Source organism: Emys orbicularis, chromosome 8 (assembly GCF_028017835.1).
Source record: "Emys orbicularis isolate rEmyOrb1 chromosome 8, rEmyOrb1.hap1, whole genome shotgun sequence".
Taxonomy (NCBI): domain Eukaryota; kingdom Metazoa; phylum Chordata; order Testudines; family Emydidae; genus Emys; species Emys orbicularis.
Window position 1 is genome coordinate 98551167 of NC_088690.1, and position 21154 is coordinate 98572320.

The 21154-nt window shown below is 45.5% G+C and overlaps 1 protein-coding gene across 4 annotated transcripts in view; it reads left to right on the forward strand.

Moving 5' to 3' along the window:
* The first annotated feature begins 5606 nt into the window (after positions 1 to 5606).
* Positions 5607 to 21154, forward strand: part of SEPTIN8 (septin 8) — a 39199-nt gene continuing 23651 nt past the window's right edge. For 2 of the 4 annotated variants that reach the window (XM_065409759.1, XM_065409760.1), the window contains exons 1-3: positions 5607 to 5788; positions 7260 to 7446; positions 18492 to 18653. In XM_065409759.1, the coding sequence (XP_065265831.1) occupies positions 5622 to 5788; positions 7260 to 7446; positions 18492 to 18653 (516 nt within the window). In that variant the 5' untranslated portion in view covers positions 5607 to 5621. Of the gene's footprint in view, positions 5789 to 7259; positions 7447 to 13337; positions 13347 to 18491; positions 18654 to 21154 lie in introns of those variants that run through there. The other 2 variants (XM_065409761.1, XM_065409762.1) reach the window with 2 other exon arrangements.

Here is a 21154-nt window from a genome sequence, read left to right on the forward strand (position 1 = left end):
TTTTCAAAAGTTCCAAAAATGTCGACATTTTTTCAAATGAAAAATTCCAGTTTTCCGGTTCAAAGCAACCTTTTGTTTTGAAATTTAAGCTAATTAGATTTTTAAAAGTGGTTGAAATTGAAATGAAATATTTTTAAAAAATCAAACAAAATGCTTCAATTGGCCAAAACTGGGTTTTTCTTTTTGGGGATTTTTTTGGATTGTTGGTCCACAAAAGTTTTTGATACTTTGACCTTTCAACCAAATTTGGGACAGGAAGATCTTTCAAATTCTCAAAAATGTTCAAAAGATGGAAAAAAAAAATAATTTCCTGCCCATCCCTAAGCATGGGTTGTTTTAGCTGCAGCCAAATCATGATGGGAGGACAAACAGAATTAGCTTCTGTACCTGAGCTGATGTGGGACATATGTAGGGCCCTACCAAATTCATGGCCATGAAAAATGTGTCACGGACGGTGAAATCTGGTCTCCCCCTGTGAAATCTGGTCTTTTGTGTGCTTTTATCCTATACCATACAGATTTCACGGGGGAGACCGGTGCTTTTCAAACTGGGAGTCCTGATCCAAAAGAGGGTGGGGGGTCACAAGGTTATTTTAGGGGGGTCATGGTATTGCCACCCTTACTTCTGCGCTGCCTTCAGAGCTGGGCGGCTGGCGGCTGTTGGCCAGGCACCCAGCTCTGAAGGCAGCACCCCACCAGCACCAGCACAGAAGTAGGGGTGGCAATACCATACCATGCCATCCTTACTTCTGCACTTCTGCCTTCAGAGCTGGGCAGCCGGAGAGGGGCGGCTGATGACTGAGGGCCCAGCTCTGAAAGCAGCAGCGCAGAAGTAAGGGTGGCAATACCATATCATGCCATCCTTACTTCTGCGCTGCTGCTGGCGGCGGCTCTGCCTTCAGAGGTGGGCTCCCGGCCAGCAGCCACCACGCTCCAGCTACCCAGCTCTGAAGGCAGTGCTGCCGCTAGTAGCAGCGCAGAAATAAGAGTAGCAATACCGCAACCCCCTACAATAACTTGTGGACCCCCCCCACTCCTTTTTGGGTCAGGACCCCTACAATTACAACACCATGAAATTTCACATTTAAATATCTGAAATTATGACATTTGTGATTTTTTAAATCCTATGACTGTGAAATGGAACAAAATGGACCGTGAATTTGGTAGGGCCTTAGACGTATGGATTTGAGGATGGGGAAATGAAGTGGCTGATAGCAGGCTTAAGAATCACTATCACTACAGCTAGAAATAGTAATTCTTCATAGCTGAGCTGGGTCCAGATTGGAACTTTCGCAGAATTTGGGGGTGGGTGAATCCAGAGTTTTGAATTGGGTCCATTTCTGTCCCCAAAGAAAGATGGAATTTCCTGTTTGCCTTCAGCATAAAACAGTTATCTCTAAGCATGCTGGCTGGTTGCTAGAGAACAGACCTTACAATAATCTCATTATAATTTTACTTTTTCCCTTTCAATTTGTGCATGATTCTAGTAGCTGATGCCACACAGACTGCTTGAAGCCAGTCCTTTCTGGTGATGCCTGGGGGTGCTGGCTTGCAGATGATTTTTTTGTTTGTTTGCTTGGCATGCTTTTATTTTAGGCTTAAAGTACTGCAACCTGCAATAACAGTTGAAATGCTTTTGGGGGCAGAGACTTCTTCCCAGCACTGGCTCTGGACCAGTGATCAAGGCAGGGGAAGTGATATTTTCAATATCTGAAATGTGTTCCAAGATCTCTTCCTGCCCAGACTGGATACAGCTTTACATAGAGTGGGCAGTGGAATACTTCCTTTATTCTGATCCTGACCCCTTTAGGAACTCCCTACCTACACTTTTTTTTTTTTCTTTCATACCCAAACCCCAAGTAAACAGCATTGCTTGTACCCAGAGTTTAACATCAAGCAAGGATGTTACCCTGGGCTTTGTAATGTCATTCTTCAAAAGCAGTGTGCCAGCAGCAGAAGACCGTGCATTTGTAATCGCCACATTTATTTTTTGAGGGAGGAAGAGGTCAGACTAGATGATTCAGTGGCCTCTTCTGGCCTTTAAATCTATGAAACAGTGGGAGAGATCATCAGATTTCCTATAGTTCCCTGGCAAAGAGAGAAGAACTCAATTACAGCTGTTGACTGTTATTACAAATTCTTCCTCCCAGTCCTGACCCAACCTGGACAGGAGAATGCTGGGAGAAAGTCAATGCTTCCTGACAGACTTTGGATAGATCAGCCCTGAGCTTTCCAAATGACTTCCCTGCCAGATGGGTTTGGATCATCAGTTGGTTTTTGTCTCCTTCACATGGCATTTAGCCATTGTTGGGGGATCCAGTATTTGGCTCTCCACCATTCTATCTACAGTACAAATATTCCACGCAGTATTTGTTCTCCAAGGTGGGAGCAGAAGGGTTCCAGAACCTGCTAGGTCTAAAATAAAAACCTTGTATCAGGCTTAGGTGCCTCTGTAGTCTAGCAGCTTGCCAGTTATCCCGCTCTCCCATAACCACGTCGGTTCAACTCAGCTGATCGGTGCACCTTAGACTCTCTTTATCAGTTCCAAAAGACGATGGCCAGGAAGGGGCATGCCTAGTAAAGTTAAAATGGTGGCCCGTCAATGCTGAAAATGTAGCACTAAGGTTTATCCATTCTATCTTGTACAGTTTGCCTTGGTGTGTGGGCAGTGCATGAGATCATTATTCATCTGGGGAAGCTGGCCTGGGAGAGACCCTCAACTTTCCTTTATTAATTTTCTTAGTTTTATAGTCTTCTTCCCACTGAGCCTGTCTCTGGTGTCCCCATTTGACTTCACATTCCATCCCTCTGCTTATCTAAATTATTCAACTTGGCAGAGATTTCTTCTAGCTCTTCCTGCACAGATGATGCATTAGGAGAGGGGGATGATGCTAAACCAACGGATCCCTGCTGCCTTGCTCCTGGGCAACGCTCTGCCAAGACTGTACAGCAATATGGCACTTGGTATGTGGCCTGCAAGACCAAAATATGTGACATTGGTTTAACTGCCCCCATCCCCAGCCCCAAACAAATGTCTGTTAGTCTTGCTTTACCTTTGCCACAAACCATGCTGACGTGGATTGGAGCGTGTGACTAAGGGCAACAACGCAATGTTGGGGGAGGGGAAAATGACTAAGTAAGCTCTGTACATCAAGAGATCTATAGGAGGAAACCATCTCTACAGCTTAGGCGTTCCACCCTCTCTGGATTCTATCACCAGATCTCCCCAGCCAGCTGAGGCTTTTGTTAACTCATATTTCAAAACATTCCAGCCCCTCTTTGCGTTTGGGCAGCTCATCTCTCCAGAAGTTTGCCTGGGTGGCTTCAGATCGGCGCCTGAGGCAACTTTTCTTTTGCTTATCTCCTTGTGATTCCAACTTGGCTGGTTCTGCTTGATGTGTGGCCTCGCAGCCACTCTCGCGCCATGCAGCACCATTTCCTGCTCTCTGTAACGTGCAGCCTGGGAATATTTTGGAAGATTTATTTATACCAAGCCAAATCTAAGGAGTGTTTTAAGCCTTTGGAATGGGATTTGCATTGGGTTCTCAATAAATAAAACACCCAAGCAGTGTTTCCCTTTTTCCTTGTTTCAGTGCTGCATGCATTTGCCTGCTGATCAGCACGTACTGATACCCTGTGCGTCAGAATGGGGCGTTTTCCAGCATGTCATGCTCACACCCACGCTTTTGTTCATCACACCCCTAATGAAGACCTCATGGTGCCTCTAATCTTCACCCTCGAGATGGCTCGATGGGGGGCAGCAGCTAGGAGAGCAGAGCAGGCAGAGGGGCCATGCGGAGCAGCTGTCTGATATGCAGTCTGGCTGGGCAAAGGCAGACCTGCAGCCATAGACCAGCCATGCACAACAGAGGAACAGATGTGTTGGCTGACAGGTTAAGCTGACTTAGCAGGTCCACTTCTGTGAAGGGAAGGGGGCTAAGGGTTTCTGTGCAGTGGGAGCTCTACAAACCTTTGACCCTTATTAATGGCACATTGGGGATGAAAGGATTAAGAGTATAGTGGAGGAACAAGTCGTTTTAAAGCCTCTGGGCATTTGTTAGGTTGATCTGGCTTTGATTGGAGACTTAAAGAAAAGGTTTGTAGAGTGGTTGTATAGTAAGAGTTCTTAATACTTAGCTAGGAGCATTTACTAATGTAAAATGACCAGAAACCATCTCTAGTACTAACAGGCCTGGTTTCCATACTTGGGGTATGTCTGCACTTGAGCTTCAGGTGTAAATTTCAGCTCTGGTAGCCATACACACACTAGCTTTGATCGAGCTAGTGTGCTAAAAATAGAACTGTAGCTGCTGAGGCAGGAGGGGCAAGTGGCCTAAGTAAGTACCTAGGGTCCCAGGCAGGGTTGTCTTCGGGGCATCTGGCCTGTCCTGCCACTTGTGCCGCCACGGCTACGCTTCTATTTTTAGCATGTTAGCTGGATGAAAGCTAGCACGTGTATATCTACCTGAGTTGGAAACTACACCTCCATTGAATGAGGATGTACCCATAGAAGCCTGAGCTCCAGGGCGCCTTCTGTGCACACACTCACTGCATGCACATGTAGGTCAGGGAGTTAGGCATGCACTTGGCAAGACAGTCACTTAGCTGATTGTGCGCGCTCACAAACTCTCCATTCCCACAGGCACGCTCAGGAAGTGCTCATTGACAAACAGGCAGCACAGGACTAAATAAAAAGCAACTGAGGTTGCTCTGACCACCCTGGATTCTCAATCCTGGCCTCTTCCTCCCACATTCTGGGCCAGATTCACCACTTGGGACTCATGTGCTGTTACTCTAAGGAGGGATTTTGCCCTGTCTGCTAAAAAAATTACATATTCCTCTGTTTCATAAATGGTCAAAATCTGAAATCCTGGGAGGGTGGAAATAGTCTTTTGTCTCACAGAGGGAGAACACGCTTGCCCCGCTTGTGCAAATCCCCAAAGAGAGACAAGTGACAAGGCCAAACAAAGGAAGCCGAAAGCCAAATACATTGGGCAGTGCTAAAACACACACGAAAAACCTCACTATGAGAAAAAGAGAATCCGAAGACTTAAGCAGACATTTCATGTAGTTCTGCCACAGATCCACGGAACGTAGATCACACTGCACTGACTTGCATTGTTAACTATTTTAAGTACCTGGAGCTATTGCTTTGTGAGTACATTGTAAAAGGTGTGGAAAAAATTGAGCCAGGTACATTGTAGCTCGTGAATAGAAGCATTTGAGATGAAGAATCAATCAGAACTGAATGTCCTGTAAGTTGTTGTGTTCTTCCTAACTTTCATTATTTTGGCCTCTAAATCTGGGTTGGAGACAGCAGAGGGTTCTGGTTACGTTTGCTTTGATTTTGTTTGCATGTGCTGTGAGATCTTCAGATGAACAGTGATACAGAAGCAACGTGCTAAATAAGATTAAGAATCGGAGGCCTTTGGGAATAGGGCAGTAGGAACATCACAATGATTATACCTCTCTGAACTTGGGGGAGTTGCAGTAACCTCTCACAGTTTAATTTTTGTTCTGCTCTGTAATTAATTTACTCTGAAATCCCTTTACGAATTCCACTCTGCAATGAATGGTGACTCTTCCTTCCTAGGTGAAACAGGCATCGGGAAATCCACACTAATGAACACACTTTTCAATACCACCTTTGAGACGGAGGAGGCCAGTCACTACGAGAATGCAGTTCGCTTACGACCGCGTACCTATGACCTGCAGGAGAGCAACGTGCACCTGAAACTGACAATCGTGGATGCAGTGGGGTTTGGAGACCAGATAAATAAAGATGAAAGGCAGGTCACATGCCATCTAGTCGCCATTTCTGCACCAGCCTCTAGTGTTCTAACATATGTGATTCTCCCTGCAATGTTACAGACAGAGCCTCTGTTCCTGGGCACCCAATTTTCCCATTTGGATCATGAGGTGTCTTGATTATGGCCGCATTAGACTGAAGAGGGCAGGGATGAGCCGCTGTAATAAGTATGGGAGAATGCTAGAGGGAGTTTGGCTAAGGAGAGAGGGTGAGGTTAGTGAGGCAGTGAAAACTGTAACGTGCTGTGAGTTGTCTTAAAGAATCCAGTGTAATCCTGCTGACTTGTTTGCTTAATTCAGTGAAAGACACACCAACAGTCTCTTAGGAGACCTGCTGAGGAGCAGTTCTTTCCTCCAGGCTTGTTGAAGAAGCTGTTAACCTCTTCTTCTTTCGTTGTGTTGGGCCAGGTTCTGCCACCCTTACTCAGGCCGAGTAGTCTCCTACTCTATGAGGAGTCCCATTGTGTGCAGAATCTGTCCTTTTATTAGTGATGGTGAGGGGTTTGTTGTGTTATCACTCCATCCATCCAAAACATATTACTCAGGGGAGCTCACTCACATCATGAGTCAGAAAGATACTGGATTAGTGGGGAACCTACAGAACTGTGTCTTAAACCAAAGATCTATTTAACTCACTCAAAAACTCACCGAGCCAAATCCTGAGGGATGCTGACCATCTGCAGCTCCTTTTGAAGTCAATGGGAATTGCAGATGCTCAGCACATCTCAGGTTTCGTCCCATTGTCTTTAGCAGGGAATAATAGTCTCTTCCCTTTCAGATGGCTTGGTTAGCTAACCTGTAAACTCTTACAAATCTAGTTAAAAAAACCAAACCAACTGTGGAATAGTTGGAATTGTCCATGATGACAATGATCAGTTTGTGATATTGGTTCCTCCCACCCACTCCCATTTAACTGCTCATGCACCTTGTTTGGATCAAGTGACCTTTGCAGGAGGTCAGACTAGATGATCATGATGGTCCCTTCTGGCCTTAAAGTCTATGAGTCTAAGTCCCTGTAAGACGTCTTGCAGTAATTTCAATTGGCCTCCTTTCAAAGTAGTTATAATCTGCCATGGCTATCCAGTGGTAAAGGCTCTTCAGGATTCCTGGATTCTCCTCTTTGTATTGCTATGCTACTACATCGAGATACTTTACACCTGAAATCTGGTCAAAGCTTGATGTATGGAAGTTGTCTGCTTTCCATATTTCAGTTCCACCAGCATTAATCCCTTTTGTGCTGCAACAGAGTCTCTGAAAATACCACACGCCTTTTGATTAGAAGTTGCTCGTGTGAATGTAATATTCTGCATGTTACCAGTGAAGGGCTAAAAAATTTTATGCTTCTTTGTAAATGGTTTTAAAATAATGGGGCTGAGAGAATGCATGATAACTTTAAACTGTCAACTTCATTTAAACTTCAGCATTCTTGTTGCTAATGGCATCTGTTTTTAGTTACAGGCCAGTAGTTGATTACATTGACACGCAGTTTGAAAACTACTTGCAAGAAGAGCTGAAAATCCGTCGTTCTCTCTTTAATTATCATGACACAAGAATCCACGTCTGCCTTTACTTCATCACTCCAACTGGGCACTCGCTCAAATCCTTAGATCTGGTAACGATGAAGAAGCTGGATAGCAAGGTAAGGCGTTTAAGGCAAGCATCCAATCTTCAAAAGTAATGTATGCTTTCAGTTAGATGTAAAGCAATATTAATGCATAGCATCTTCCATACATGGGTCTCAAACCACTTCACAGACATCAACTGATGAATTCTCATAACAGCTCTGTGAGCTAGGTTGGTTAAAGCACAGATCTGCCTGATCAGTGACTTCATATAGATGGTTTCATGGGGTTCTGTGTTCATTTCTTCTCAGTGGCTTCCATATAAAATTTGCTCCTTTTTGCAAGAAAAACTAGACATTTGTTTGAAAACGTCTCTTTCAAGTTTTTCTGCAGCACCCATCACTGTAATAACTTCACTTGGGATCTGAAAGTCAAGCTGGGCTGTTTCTGGCTCATCATCTCTTGTGAAAACAAGGGAGTCTTCAGCTGAAACTTATAATAATAATATATGGAGATATACCCATCTCCTAGAACTGGAAGGGACCCTGAAAGGTCATTGAGTCCAGCCCCCTGCCTTCACTAGCAGGACCAAATACTGATTTTTGTCCCAGATCCCTAAGTGGCCCCCTCAAGGATTGAACTCACAACCCTGGGTTTAGCAGGCCAATGCTCAAACCACTGAGCTATCCCTCCCCCAGTTAACTATTGTTGTTTTTGGGGGAAGGGGAGGAGAGAGGAGGTTTGCTGACAGGCAAGCCAGTATAGGCTCCAGCTCGCTGTCCCACAGCTGTGTTGTAGGAACTGCAGTGCTACCTGTATTGTCCTGTCAGTAGTGATAACGGGCAAAAAGCAGTAAAAATTGAGACTTTTTGCTAAGGGTAACAGATTTTGCCCTTGGATACACAGATGGAGCAATTGTTGAGGGAAAATGTTTTTACGTATGGACTTGACTTACCACAGCTGCACTTTAGAATTGTCCCTATATTCACATTCACATTGGAAAAGTAAGTCAAAGAGGATAAGTGACTTGCTCTAGATCAAACAACAAATCAGAGGCAGGAACAGAACCTACGTGTCTCAATGGTCTAACTCCTGTATCATATTGCCTTCTCAAAGTATGGTAAGGTCAATAACCTAGCAAGGTCATAGGAATCCAAAAAAGTAGGTCTGTTTATAGTCTAGCTAGTGGTTACATCTATATTTCGTTACATAGGTCCTCAAGCAGTCACTCCCTTAGGTGGCAACTGGTCATGTGATTCGTTACATGACATTCATGCAGCTTAAAGTTATTTAAGGCTTCTTGACACACTTTCTACTTGGTCAGCATGCTGTGAGGGAGTTGGAGGCAGGCTCGAAAGGTCATTGATGTCTTATTCAGCTTGCTTTTTTAATAAAAAGTGATTTCCTTGTCTTGAAGAATATTTAACACTTAGAATGCCAATCCCTTTTCTCAATCACCAGCTAAATGTCTATAGCTACCTGTATGCAGTGTAGTTGTAGTGTTGGTCCCAGGATATTAGAGAGACAAGGTGAGTGAGGTAATATCTTTTATTGGACCTTCAGAACACAACTGACTTCCTCCATAAACCTCATCCAGTGCACTAACTGCCCCAGTAACAACTATGTGGGTGAAACCAGACAGTCACTACGCTCTCAAATATACTCACATAGGAAAATGATAAAAGACACACAAAAAACCCACCCCTGCACCTGTGGGTGAACAACTTTTCACAAAGCAATCACTCTAAGTCCTACCAGTCCTCATCCTCAAAGGAAACCTGCACAACACTTTCAAAAGATGAGCCCAGGAGCTTAAATTCATAATTGTGCTAGACACTAAAAATCATGGACTGAATAGATAAACACTGGATGCACGGCTTATTACAACAATCTGTAACCCACTAACCCCTCTTTTTTGTCCTATGACTGCAGAGGTCACTTTACCTTGAATGGGGCCCTCCCTGGCCCAGACACTCACCCCCCCCCCCCCCTCCCCAGAGGCCAGCCATGCAGGGCCGGTGCAAGGATATTTTGCGCCGTAGGCGCAACTTCCACCTTGCGCCCCCCCTGGCCCCACCCCCGGCCAACTCCGCCCCCTCCCTGCCCCATTGGATCCCTCCCCAAATCCCTGCCTTGGCCCCGCCTCTTCCCCAAGCGCACGCGTTCCTCCTCCCCCCAGCCCCACCCGCGGCCCCGCCCCAACTCCGCCCCCTCCCTGCCCCATTGGATCCCTCCCCAAATCCCTGCCTTGGCCCCGCCTCTTCCCCAAGCGCACGCATTCCTCCTCCCCCCAGCCCCACCCGTGGCCCCGCCCCAACTCCGCCCCCTCCTTGCCCCATTGGATCCCTCCCCAAATCCTCGCCCTGGCCCTGCCTCTTCCCCAAGCGCGCGCGTTCCTCCTCCTCTCCCCTCCCCCTGGCCCCTCGTGGCCCCGCCCCTGCCCTGACTCCGCCCCCTCCCTGCCCCCATTGGATCCCTCCCCAAATCCCTGCCCTGGCCCCGCCTCTTCCCCAAGTGCGCGCGTTCCTCCTCCCCCCTTCCTCCCAGGCTTGCCGTGTGAATCAGCTGGTGCAAGTGCTGGGAGGGAGGGGGAAGAAGCAGGATGCAGCGTCCCGCTCAGGGGAGGAGGCGGAGGTGAGCTGGGTCGGGGAGCTGCCGGAGTCCACGCCACTTTTTGGCGCCCCCAAATCTTGGCACCCTAGGCGGCCGCCTAGTTTGCCTAATGGTTACACCGGCCCTGCAGCCATGGCCCCCTCCACCCCCAGACACTCGCACCCCCCAGAGGCAGCTGCAGGGACACCCCCCCCCAGAGATCCAGAGGGAGAAACAGCCTGATGCCATGTCCTGGGCTTGCACAGAGTTTCCTACATGCGCTGCCTCCTTCCTTCAGGGTGTGCTGAGAACTGCAGCTGCTGGGAATGCCCCCATTCTGTTTGGGAGCTGGGCTCTGCTGGGTCCAGAGGCCCCTAGTGGCAGCCAACATCTCTGCAGCCCATTTCAGTGGGGGGGAAAGGAAATTCTGTGCGCACAACATTAATTTCTGCAAAATTTTGCATTGTGCAGGAATAAACTAGAGCATGGACTCTGCAGTAACCAGGGTCCCTCTGAATCACTTTTAAGGTCCACTCTCCAACCCAACCTCTGTCCAAAGGTGGCTGTGATGCACTTTCCTGGATGGCAGACATTTACTGGAAGAAGATTGAAGATGTCTGTGTCCCACGCTAGCCCCAGCAGCTGGCTCCATTTTATTTGGCACCGCTTACTGGCTTCCACCTTGTGATCGCCTTGCTTGTAACTGTAGTTGCTGCATAGGTGCTGGAATGAGGGGTGCTGGGGGTGCTGCTGTACCCGCTGGCTTGAAGTGGTTTCCATCATATACAGGGTTTACAGTTCGGTTCAATGGCTCTCAGCACCCCCACTATACAAATTGTTCCAGCACCCTGGAGTTGCTGTTACATTAATATCATAGGGCATCTGAAAACTTTCCCCTAATAAACTCTGCCTCCTGGTGTGATGCCAGCATTACGTGTTCTCTAAAGTATGTTTGCAAGAATGCCCATGTGTGATTTCCCTGGCGTTCTTTGTGGGGGTGGTGGTGGTCCCACCACGCTTTTATATTCCTTTCCTCGTGCATTCCCTTCCCTTAACGTCTCCTGCTGCCTTTTTAAATTGGCCCTTGTGTAAGGGGGCTTTAGGCCTCTTACTGAAACTTAGCTTTTTTGTTGGCCCTCTCCCAATATCAGGAGAAAGGGGAAGGGCCGAAGAGGAGTCAGAATCCTGGGACTGACAGGTCCCCAGGGCCAATGGGGAGAGGCCAGCCCTCCCAAGTCGGCCAGCTGGCCACCTAGGCAGGTCCTTATTTGTTTATAATTGCTGTTTAATAAATTGTATGTGGTTAAAACTCAATAGTAGTGATCACTGGGCAGAGAAGTGGACAGTGAGGAGAGAGTACTCCAAGACAGAGCCTAGGGTAGCTCCACTCTAATTTCCCATGATGAAACTGGGGGTTAAGCCCCACACGGATCCTGGGTCCCGCCTTCTTGGGGTTCAAAGGACTCTGCTGCACGGGAGAGAGAAAGGGGAGTCCTTGCAGTCAGGCAGGCATCCAGGTAAAGGGAGCTGGGCCGAGGATTCCAGCGGGGTAGTATAGAAGCCAGGAAAAATTATAGCGGGAGCATTCCCCTGCTTCCGCTAGGATCATACCAAAATTAATCATTTGTAATTGAGCGTATATAAGAAGTATTTTTTTCAAGTTGGCTAAGCCACTTGGCTAAACCACCCTGACATGGTTCCATTGCATTGCCTCTCGAAGCCTTCAGACAGTGATTGTATTGCATGGAATGATTACCTAGACTTACGCAGTGTCTTTAGAGGACTAGGAAAGGGGAGACTGGTGAGCTTTCTTCTTTCTGTTGAATCCAGGCCTGTATAGATATTTTGCTTTTCACCACCACCTTCCATCCAAGGACCCCAAAGCGCTTTACAAGCTTGGATTAATTTAGCCTCTCAACACTTTCCTGGTAGGCTGGTAAATGTTGTCATCTCCATTTTGCAGTTGAGGAATCAGAAAAACTAAGGCTATGCCTACACTATGCAGCTTTGAGCGACACGGCTGTGGGCACGCAGAGTAGCTGCTGCTTGTCGGCAGGAGACAAAAAAATTCCACCCTCAACGAATGGCAGCAGCTTTGTCGGCTGGAGACCGCTCCTGCTGACAAAGCGCTGTTCACACCAGTGCTTTTTGTCAGTAAAACTTTTGTCATTCGGGGGGTAGTGGTGGGGTGGTGGTTTGTTTTTTTTAACACTCCTGAACAACAAAAGTTTTCCTTATGAAGTTCCAGTGTAGACAAAGCCTAAGGGTTCAGTCACAACAGGTGTTGACATCAGTGAGGTCTTCTGAGGATCAAGTTCAAGGTCAGAAGTCTACTGAGTCCCAGTCCTGCCCCTTATCCACTAGACCATCCCCCTCTCTCATACGGTTTGGTTCCTACGTTGGCTTGAGTTCTAAGACTTGTTTAGCAAGGGGCTTGGGTTTTTTTGGTAGGAATCTGATTGTTATACCTCTGCTGTACCATATTAGCAGGCTGGGGTCAGGTCTTGGGTATACAGTTTTGATTCCCTATGTTGATTTTAATAATGTGTCTTGCTCTAAGTACTGAATTTTCAAGATTCCTCTAGGGCTAAGGTTTTTTTTGCATGAAGTCTTCCATCATGCCGTAATACCGCATTTGTTCTGCAGCTGAGCTCACGGCCAGCTGTTGTCTACTGTATCTAATTACTTCCAGGCAGCCAGAAACATCTTCAAAGCTGGATTTTAGGTAAATAATAGATGACTGGATGTCTGTTAAACAAGAAGAGGCATATTTGAATTGAAATGTGTCTAGCTTTTCCCTTGGTGCGAGTAGAGAAATAAGAAAAGAACTTTAAAAAAAAAATCATCTCCCTGTGGCACAGATAAACTCGCTGAGTTATTCATTTAAAGTGCCGTTCTGCCCTAGAAAGTGACTCTGTAAAACTGGCATCCTGGGGCTCCATGTTTATCATCACTCCATGATTTCCCAATCAACGTGCTCCATTTACAAGATAAAGCTAACTGCTTGCCCTACCTGAGTTCAGAGATCCCAGATGGACTCTTTATTACTTGCATGTCATCACCCATCAGAGGGGTTCTGCAGGCCAATTTATGCCCTTAGTTGTTTCTGTGCATTCCCAGACTCTGCTTTCAGTGACACCTGTACCACTCCATTGCCGGATCCACAGGTGTAACTGGAACTTGGGGAACAGTTTGATTGATGGTGCACAAGCTAAAATAGAATCCAGCTGTGTTGAGTCTCCGGTGCTAACAGGAGTGTGAAAAGAAGTAAAAATTAAAACATATTAATTTGTATTGATTTACAGAACGGAGGACTAAGAAGGTGCAGTTTTCCACAGTCCCTTTTCAGGGTGCAATGGCACTTTAATGAAAGCTAAATTCAAAGGTGCAGGAGTTTTGCTCTCTGCAGAATGTGTTTGAAGCAACCCTCACTAGCCAGCCCTGTTTGGTGTCCGGTAGTTTACTGCTGCTTATTCAGTACTATACTTTATGGCCTCCTAGGCCTTGGTTTTATTACACTGGAGCAACCCAGTGCTGTGGAAGGGCAAAGTGGGCGGGATCATTCGGGTGACCTCCAGGGTACAGAATAACGTGAGATGCCATTGGAGCTGGGGAAGAATATTCACCTCCCTTATTTTGTTGGGGATGAGGAGAGAGGCGACAATTACTGCTTTGCTCTGGGATCCTATTTGACCAAGGGCTGGCCCTCTATTGCAAGGTTTTTAAATGGGGTGCTTTTAGCCCTTTTATTCCAAAGCTTTAACATTGTAGAATGAGCCAATGATATCTGAGTGAAGGCTGCATCCCTTTTAGGAATTCTGAATACACAGTAAATACCTGGATCACATCAGAAAGGGGCATGAAGGGGATTACCATTAGATTTCAGAAAGCTTTACTTCTGAGGCCTGGCAAGTAGGGGTTTGATCAGAACGAATCAGTAAGCGCTGCCCTTACATATAATCACTCCTTCTCACAGACTGTGCAGAGGTTAGAGCAGCAGCGTGAGAACACAGGGACCCTTGTATCCTATTCCCAGCTCGGCCAATGACTTTAGACACTTGTAACCTGATTTTCCCGAGGTGCTGAGCACCCATCAATTTTGTTGGGAGCTGAAAACCAGATGGTAAACTCCTGTGCCTCAGTTTCTCTGTCTTTAAAATGGGGATAACACTTTCCTACCCCACATAGGTTCTATGAGGATCAATTATTGTTTGTAAATCACCGTGGAATCCTTGAATGAAAACCCTGTGTATGTGCAAAGCATTATTAGTGTTGTGTTGTTAGGGTCTACTCAGGGAGTGGAAGGATAAACCTCTTTCTGTTTCAGCCGTGTTCGCTTTGTTGAGAGGGCTTGTGCTGGTTATAAACTTAGTCAGGAGTGAGATGAGACTTTGGCTCTGACTCCTAGCTAAACTACATATCAGTCGATTGGGGCTGTGTCCTTCACGCTGCAAGTAGATACATGAAGGCCACTGTAAGAGGAATGATGTACATTGGTGGGTGGATCAAGCTCAACAGCACTTGAAACCTCATTTGTTTTGTTGAAGTTTTTGATTTATTAGACTTTTTCAATCTTTTTTTTTTTTTTTTTTTTTTTTTTAACAACAAACCAAACAAATTCTAGAAGCCAACATATAAAGCAAGTACAAAAGGATTATCCATCAGAAAAGACCAAGATATTTTACACAGCCATGGATTCCTCTGTGCATTAACAGCAGTATTCCCGGCACAGGGGTTCTTATGACACATATCAAAACAAAAAAATAATAAAATTAAGGAAATCAAAGTCAAGAGGGAAAAGGGTAGGGGAAAGGAGTAGTAGACAAAGAGGAGAGGGGATGGGGAGAGTGTGTGCAGGGGTTACCTCCTGCTTTTCATCCAGGCCTCCTGTGTAGATCGTTAGTTGAAAAGTTCTTGGAAAGTGAAACCCAGTTTGAAGGAGGTGACCTAATCATTGTAACAGGACGCTTTCTGATACCTTCCTGATGCAGTCTTTTTTTTTTTTTTAAACAGCTGTACATATTTTTGCCAGGTGTCAGGAAAAGTTGGAATAATCCAAGACTAATTCAGCTGAAACACCATTATCTTTTTGCTGTTAGCTAATTGCTGGCATTCATATTTGTTTTGGCTGCTGATTGTTGGACGTATCATCTATTTAAAAAGCCTCTTGGATCTTAAATTGTGGAGCAGAGGATTCTCCTTGATTTGCCTTTTCAAGGCAAACAGAATCTGATCAGCGGGGATTAGAACCAAATCCTAGGAGCCTTGGCCTGCACTTTATCTGAGCAGTGCAAGGGCCCAGGAAAATACCAGGGGAAACAGCTGTTAACACAATCTCTGCTTCCTCATCCCCACTGGAAGGGCAAACTGTGTGGGGCCCTTTGCCTCCTGCATTGTTATAGGTAGAAGGCTGAACTTAGCTAATGCTGTTAGAAGGAGGACCTGTTGTCTCTGACTGCGTGGTCAGATTATACCATTTAATACTAATAAAGACAATTGAGGCAAATTGATCCCTGTTCTGGGTTTCAATGTTCTAATCCTTCATTAGCTGCTATGGGACATATTGTCAGAGAGAGTCCCAGGTTCTGATCCTTTCTCTGGAGGATTTGGGTTGTTGAGAAGAGGGTATGTTGGGAAACAGGATGATTAAATTGTCCAAAATGGAATGACTAAACAATGTTTCTAAAAGCACAAGCCCTGCTGAATTGTCAGCACAAACTCCCGGAAATGCTGGAAGGTGCAAAACCGCATGCAGTCTGCCCTGGGCTTTCCTCCCAAGGTCATTCATTCTTCCACACAGGTAAATGGGCCTTATACCAGACCTGGAGAGACCACCACTGGGAGTCCTGGGTCTACTCAGTCCTTTCTGTCTCTGCTCAGATGGTTAACAAGATAGCCCGTTGTGATGATGATTTTTTTTCACAAGAAGGACATTTGGCCCCTGGCAACTGGAACAAGACAGACAGACTACTTTCCAGGCTGTCTGTCTGTCTTAGGTACTTATATGGCCCCTGTTGCCATAGCTTCTGAATTATATGTTTATCCTTTCAACACTGCTGCGAAGTGGGGAAGTGCTGTTATCCCATTCTATAGATGGGACTCTGAGGCACAAAAAGAATAAGGGCTTGTCTATACAAGGACACTCAGGAAAGTTAATCTTTATTAACTAATGGTATGAATTTAAAGTGGATTACTTAAACCTTTGGAAATGAATTAAGCTCAATTGAACTAAAGGCACTCTAATTCTGAATCAGTGTGTCCCCACAAGGGTTTAATGTGGTTTAACTAACCCACCTTGGCAGTTAACTCGGATTAACTTTCCTGCAGCTATGTCTTCACTAGAAGTGCTGCTTCAGGAACAGGTTCTCCTGTTGCTGTAGTTAATCCATCTCCCCAAGAGAATTCTTCCACCAACCTAGTGCTGTCTACACTGGGGTTTAGTTTGGCTTAACTACGTCATATCCTTGAGTGATGTAGCTGGATCAACCTAAGTATTTAGTGTTGCCCTGGCCTTAGTGTAGACAAGCCCTAAGTGACTTTCCCGTGGTCATGCAGGAAATCTGTAGTAGAGCAGAGAATTAACCTGGGACTTGGGAGAATCAGGTTCATCAGCCTAACCACTGGACTGTCCTGCCTAACCTCTGGTTCTAGTCAGGAGAAGCTTGGGACTGAGTTGCACAGATCTCATAGGACAGGACTGAGGTATGTAGTAGGAGCTGGGCAGGAGAATTTGCCAGAGTCCAGCTGTTTGTTTACTTTCATGAGTAGAAACGTCACTCACAAAAGCCTAATATGGGAAAATATCATTATGGGGCAGCTAGCGAATTGGGTCACTTTTTTTAATCCAATAAGTGGTCTCCTTTTCTACCAGAGAGCTAAGCAAGGGATGACATGAAAGCTGTGGAAAGCCACCTAGCGAGCTACAAAGAGATTCAGAGCTGGGAGAGCAGCCTCGTTTATTTTAATGGGTGTCAATAGACAGACCAAGCGACAGTTTTGAATTCCAACCTCTGTAGGTCAAAAATACGGGAAGTAGAAAAACATTAGGTGACAGATCAGACTTTCCGTTAATTTGTCTGGAGTCTGGTGTTTCCCTGTTTGGAGTATGGAACCAGTACAGAAGTTTTCAGTGGTGGTTTGTAACATGGAATTTGGCATTTCTGGGCAGAGGAAAATTATTTAAAAGCACTTGCTGAAAAGGGTCCCGCTCCCCAGGAAGCACTTGCCATTCACCACCATCAGCTACCACCTCCTGCATCCCAGAGGACACAGACAGATCTGTAAACTGATTTTTCCTACCCCCACGACTCCAGCTGCCTTCAGACTCCGTGCGGTCTAGCTTCAGACACACAGCACCTCCAAGGGTGGCCTATAAAAGCCCCCAGACACCACAAATCACTCACAACTTGCTGCCTTTCCTTGTGCCAGGTCCCCCAGAGAGAAAGCAAAGCCTGTTTTCTCACTTCCCCCAATACTCCCCTTCCTCCCCCGTAGTGCTCTCTCCTTCACCAACCCTCCAGAGGGAGGACAAGAGAGGACTTTCCACCCTAACCCCAACACTGCCTTGTGTAGCAGGCTTCCCAGCTCTGCACAGTGTTAGATGATAGTGAAATGGCTTCCTGCCTGAGAAATGTCAAAACGGCCCTAGGTTTTGCTAGACTGGGCTACACAGTGAATGTGAATGACTTTCTCTCCCTGTGGAGGTTAGCGTAGCTGGGGGAAATGGCTTTGCAGAACCCAGAGTGAAATAACTGTACAGTGTTTGTTTTGGGTCTGAGCTGCTGATGTGAAAACACTGTTAAGTAACGCCAAGCGTAAGAATACTGGCACTTCACAGCTGGGTGTCATTTCCCAGTCGCTCACTTAATCTGCAGGACACACACATAGTGTGGCACTCAAGGAGAGTTTTAACAAGCGTTAAAATAAATTGCTGCAAAGATTCTGACGGCAAGTCTCTGCTCTTCCCCCATTGAATCACGCTGTCTCATTTCACACTATCTGTAACATTTCAGGGATGAAATGGCCTAAACAAGACAATAGTGAAGTGCAAAAGTATGAGCTTTATTGATCATGGCTGCACCTACAGGAACTACCGATGTCCTGTCCCAGCGCTCACTGGGCTAAGGCTAAAACCAGGAAAAGAGTCTCTGAAGATAATGTCTTGTCTGATTTTTTTGCTTGTTACAGAGGGTTTGATCTACTTGTTGTCCACATTAATCACAGGGCATTTGTCCTTTAGCTTCTCTAGAAGTTACTGTTGCAGAAAACATAGTTAGATGGTGGCATCCTACACCATCCAGTGCTTAGCTGTACTGGTGCTGCTGCCTGTCTTATTACATGCAAAGTGTAACATGTGTGGCATATTAAGAAATTTAAAGGGGCCGTCCAGGCGGCACAGCTATTCTGAGGGTCAGTGCCATAGCGGCTCTAAACCCATCAATATGCTGCTCAGCCAGGGACAATGATTGGCTGCTGCTCCCAGATCTGCCCTATAATGGTTCCCCTGGTTTCTCCCCTACTCCCACTGTAGGTGAATATTATCCCCATCATCGCCAAAGCAGACACCATTTCCAAGAGCGAGCTGCACAAGTTTAAGATAAAGATAATGAGTGAGCTGGTCAGTAACGGAGTGCAGATCTACCAGTTCCCCACGGATGATGAAGCTGTCGCAGAGATCAACTCCGTAATGAATGTGAGTAATGCTGCTTATTGCCTTTCCTCTGAATATTGTAACAAAGGAAACTGCTGGACAACGACACATTTTAAAGTGGGTCCTCAAGGGGGTTGTGTGGATACTAGATCTGTTTTAAAGAGGAGCAGTGCATCTGACAGACGCCTAAGGCTATTGCTAAAGAGAGGAAGAGACATTATTTTGTTTGTGCCTTTTTTAAACCTCACTGTACAGGAATTTAATTAAAGTGTGACTGTTACTTAATCTCATACAGCTCTTATGAGAGGCCATGTTCTGCTCTAAAATAGATTGCATGCTAATATTTCAAGGCTGGGTTTGCAGCAAGTCAAAATATGTTTTGCAATATTTTTTTTTGTTTTTTAAATGTTTCGAAAAAATTAGAAATTTTCTGACTTTAGGGATGAGAAAACAGAAAAGTGTTCAGTTTTTGAAGTTTGGGTTTTTTCCCATCCTTTTTAAGAAGCAAAATGAAAAAAGGAGAAAATGGAAAAGAGTTGGAGGGAGAGGAGAAAAACTGAAACGTTTTTGAGTTTTAATTTTTTGTTGAAGACTCAATAGATTTTGAAACAGGAAACTTTGTGCTGAAATTGTTCATCTCTTTTTTTTTTTTTTTTTTTTTTTAAAGATCACTTTTCATGGCGGGGAGGGGAAGCTTTGAGTGAAAAATTTCAACCAGCTCTAGTTTGGAGTCTCCTAAACCAAGGAAGCCAAATAAATGGAGCCCAATTTAAAATAAAAATAGGGATGATTGTACTCTGCTATGTTGTTGGGTTTTTTTTAAGGCCAAATTCAGCCCTGGTTTAAGTGAGTGTGAGTCTTGCTAATTTCCATGAATTGGGCTATCTGGAATCTGAATTGTGCTTTTGAGTAGAGTTGGTTGACATTTTTCATCTGAAATAGTTTGTTTGGGGTTTTTTAAACCAAAATAGGCTTTTTCCACAGTAAATTTCCATTTTTTATTAAATGTTTTGGTCTCTCACCAAAAAAAACCCAAAAATGGAAATGGGGGGGGGGGGTTCTAGCAACCAAAAACTGAAAAAATTGGGCAAAAATTTGCAATAAAACAAAAAATGTTTGCCCCATTGGTTGAAATATTTTGGGTTTTGGTTACTGTTGTGTGGGTTTTGTTTGTTTGTTTGTTTGTTTTGACAAAAAACTGAATAATGCAGAAAAAAGTTGATGAAAATTAAAATTCTTTTTCTTTTGTCAAAATTGTTCATGGGGAGAGGAAGAGGGAACATTTCCCCATGAGTTCTACTTTTGAGTCTACTTCCGCCTATTAATGAAGGACCTCTGTTAGCCCCTCCCCATTGAAATCCCTGGGAAGCAGACCAAGATTGCAGTATGTTTAACAGCGTGGTGAACTCTGGATACTGGCTGTAACGGGGAGCATAATACCTACCCGCATCTGGTTACCACTATAATACCTAGCTCCTAATGTTTTCTGTGCTCCTTATTCCAGCAAAGCTCCCATTGACTATTGAGAGCTTTGCCGGCTGACCAGCAGGTAATCGAACCAGTCTTGTATCTGTCACAGTAAAACCCTGCATGTGCTGGTGTTTGGGGAAGATCAGCTGTCTGGTGCTTAGTGTGTGGCTGGGTGGTCATTCTGTACTGGTAATTGCCATAACTTATTGCAGCGTGACTTTCCAACCTCCAGCATTAGTGCCACGACAGAGGAGAGAAGCGGTGATGTGAGGAGAGTAGTGAGAATGTAACACATGTTCTCTAATTGATATTTGCCTTGGGATGGGACAGAGCGACTGACAGTGCCTGTAGCTCTCTATGTAAGGGCTGTGTCCAACGAACACTGTGTGTTCTCAACCAATGCCCTCCTTTACTGCACTTACAAAGCTGATGATGTCGTCTTGATGCCATGTTCCCTAAACGTGTTGCGATTTCCCCCCCGCCCTCACTCTTGGATACCATGTCTCTAATAACTAAACCAGCATGTGATGTGTCCTGCAAACGCCCCATCCTGTGCCTTCATGTGAGCTGCTGTGCAAATCACCACTAACAAATGTCTTTGTTTGTATGTTCTTCAAAGAAGGCATTGTCCCACCCTCTGTGTGCAGACAGGGCTTAGCACACTGGGGATGCTACAGCAGTAAGAACAGTCTAGCAGGGAGGGGCCTCTACTTGCTAGCCGTGGAAGCCAGTGATGCTTTATGTGTTGGGAACAGCTGTAGTTTGGAAGTAACTGTCCAGGGCATGAATAAAATCTCTCTCTAACTGACTCAGTGCCAAAGCCGGTACCTGAACCTGCTGTGCCATGCTCTGGCTCCAAGCCGCACTGTACGGCTCCATGGCAAGCAGGTGTTGGGCACGCAGGGTGCCCTATGCCGTTTCATTGTTTTCACGCTGAGTAACGAAGATTCTGTGCTTGAGATAAATGATTTTGAAGCAGATTTTGTGCCTGGCTAGAAGAAGCTCATGGTAGCTTTGTAAGACTGATGCCTGTGAGAGATTCTAGCATGTGCACTGAATCCCTGGGCTGATTC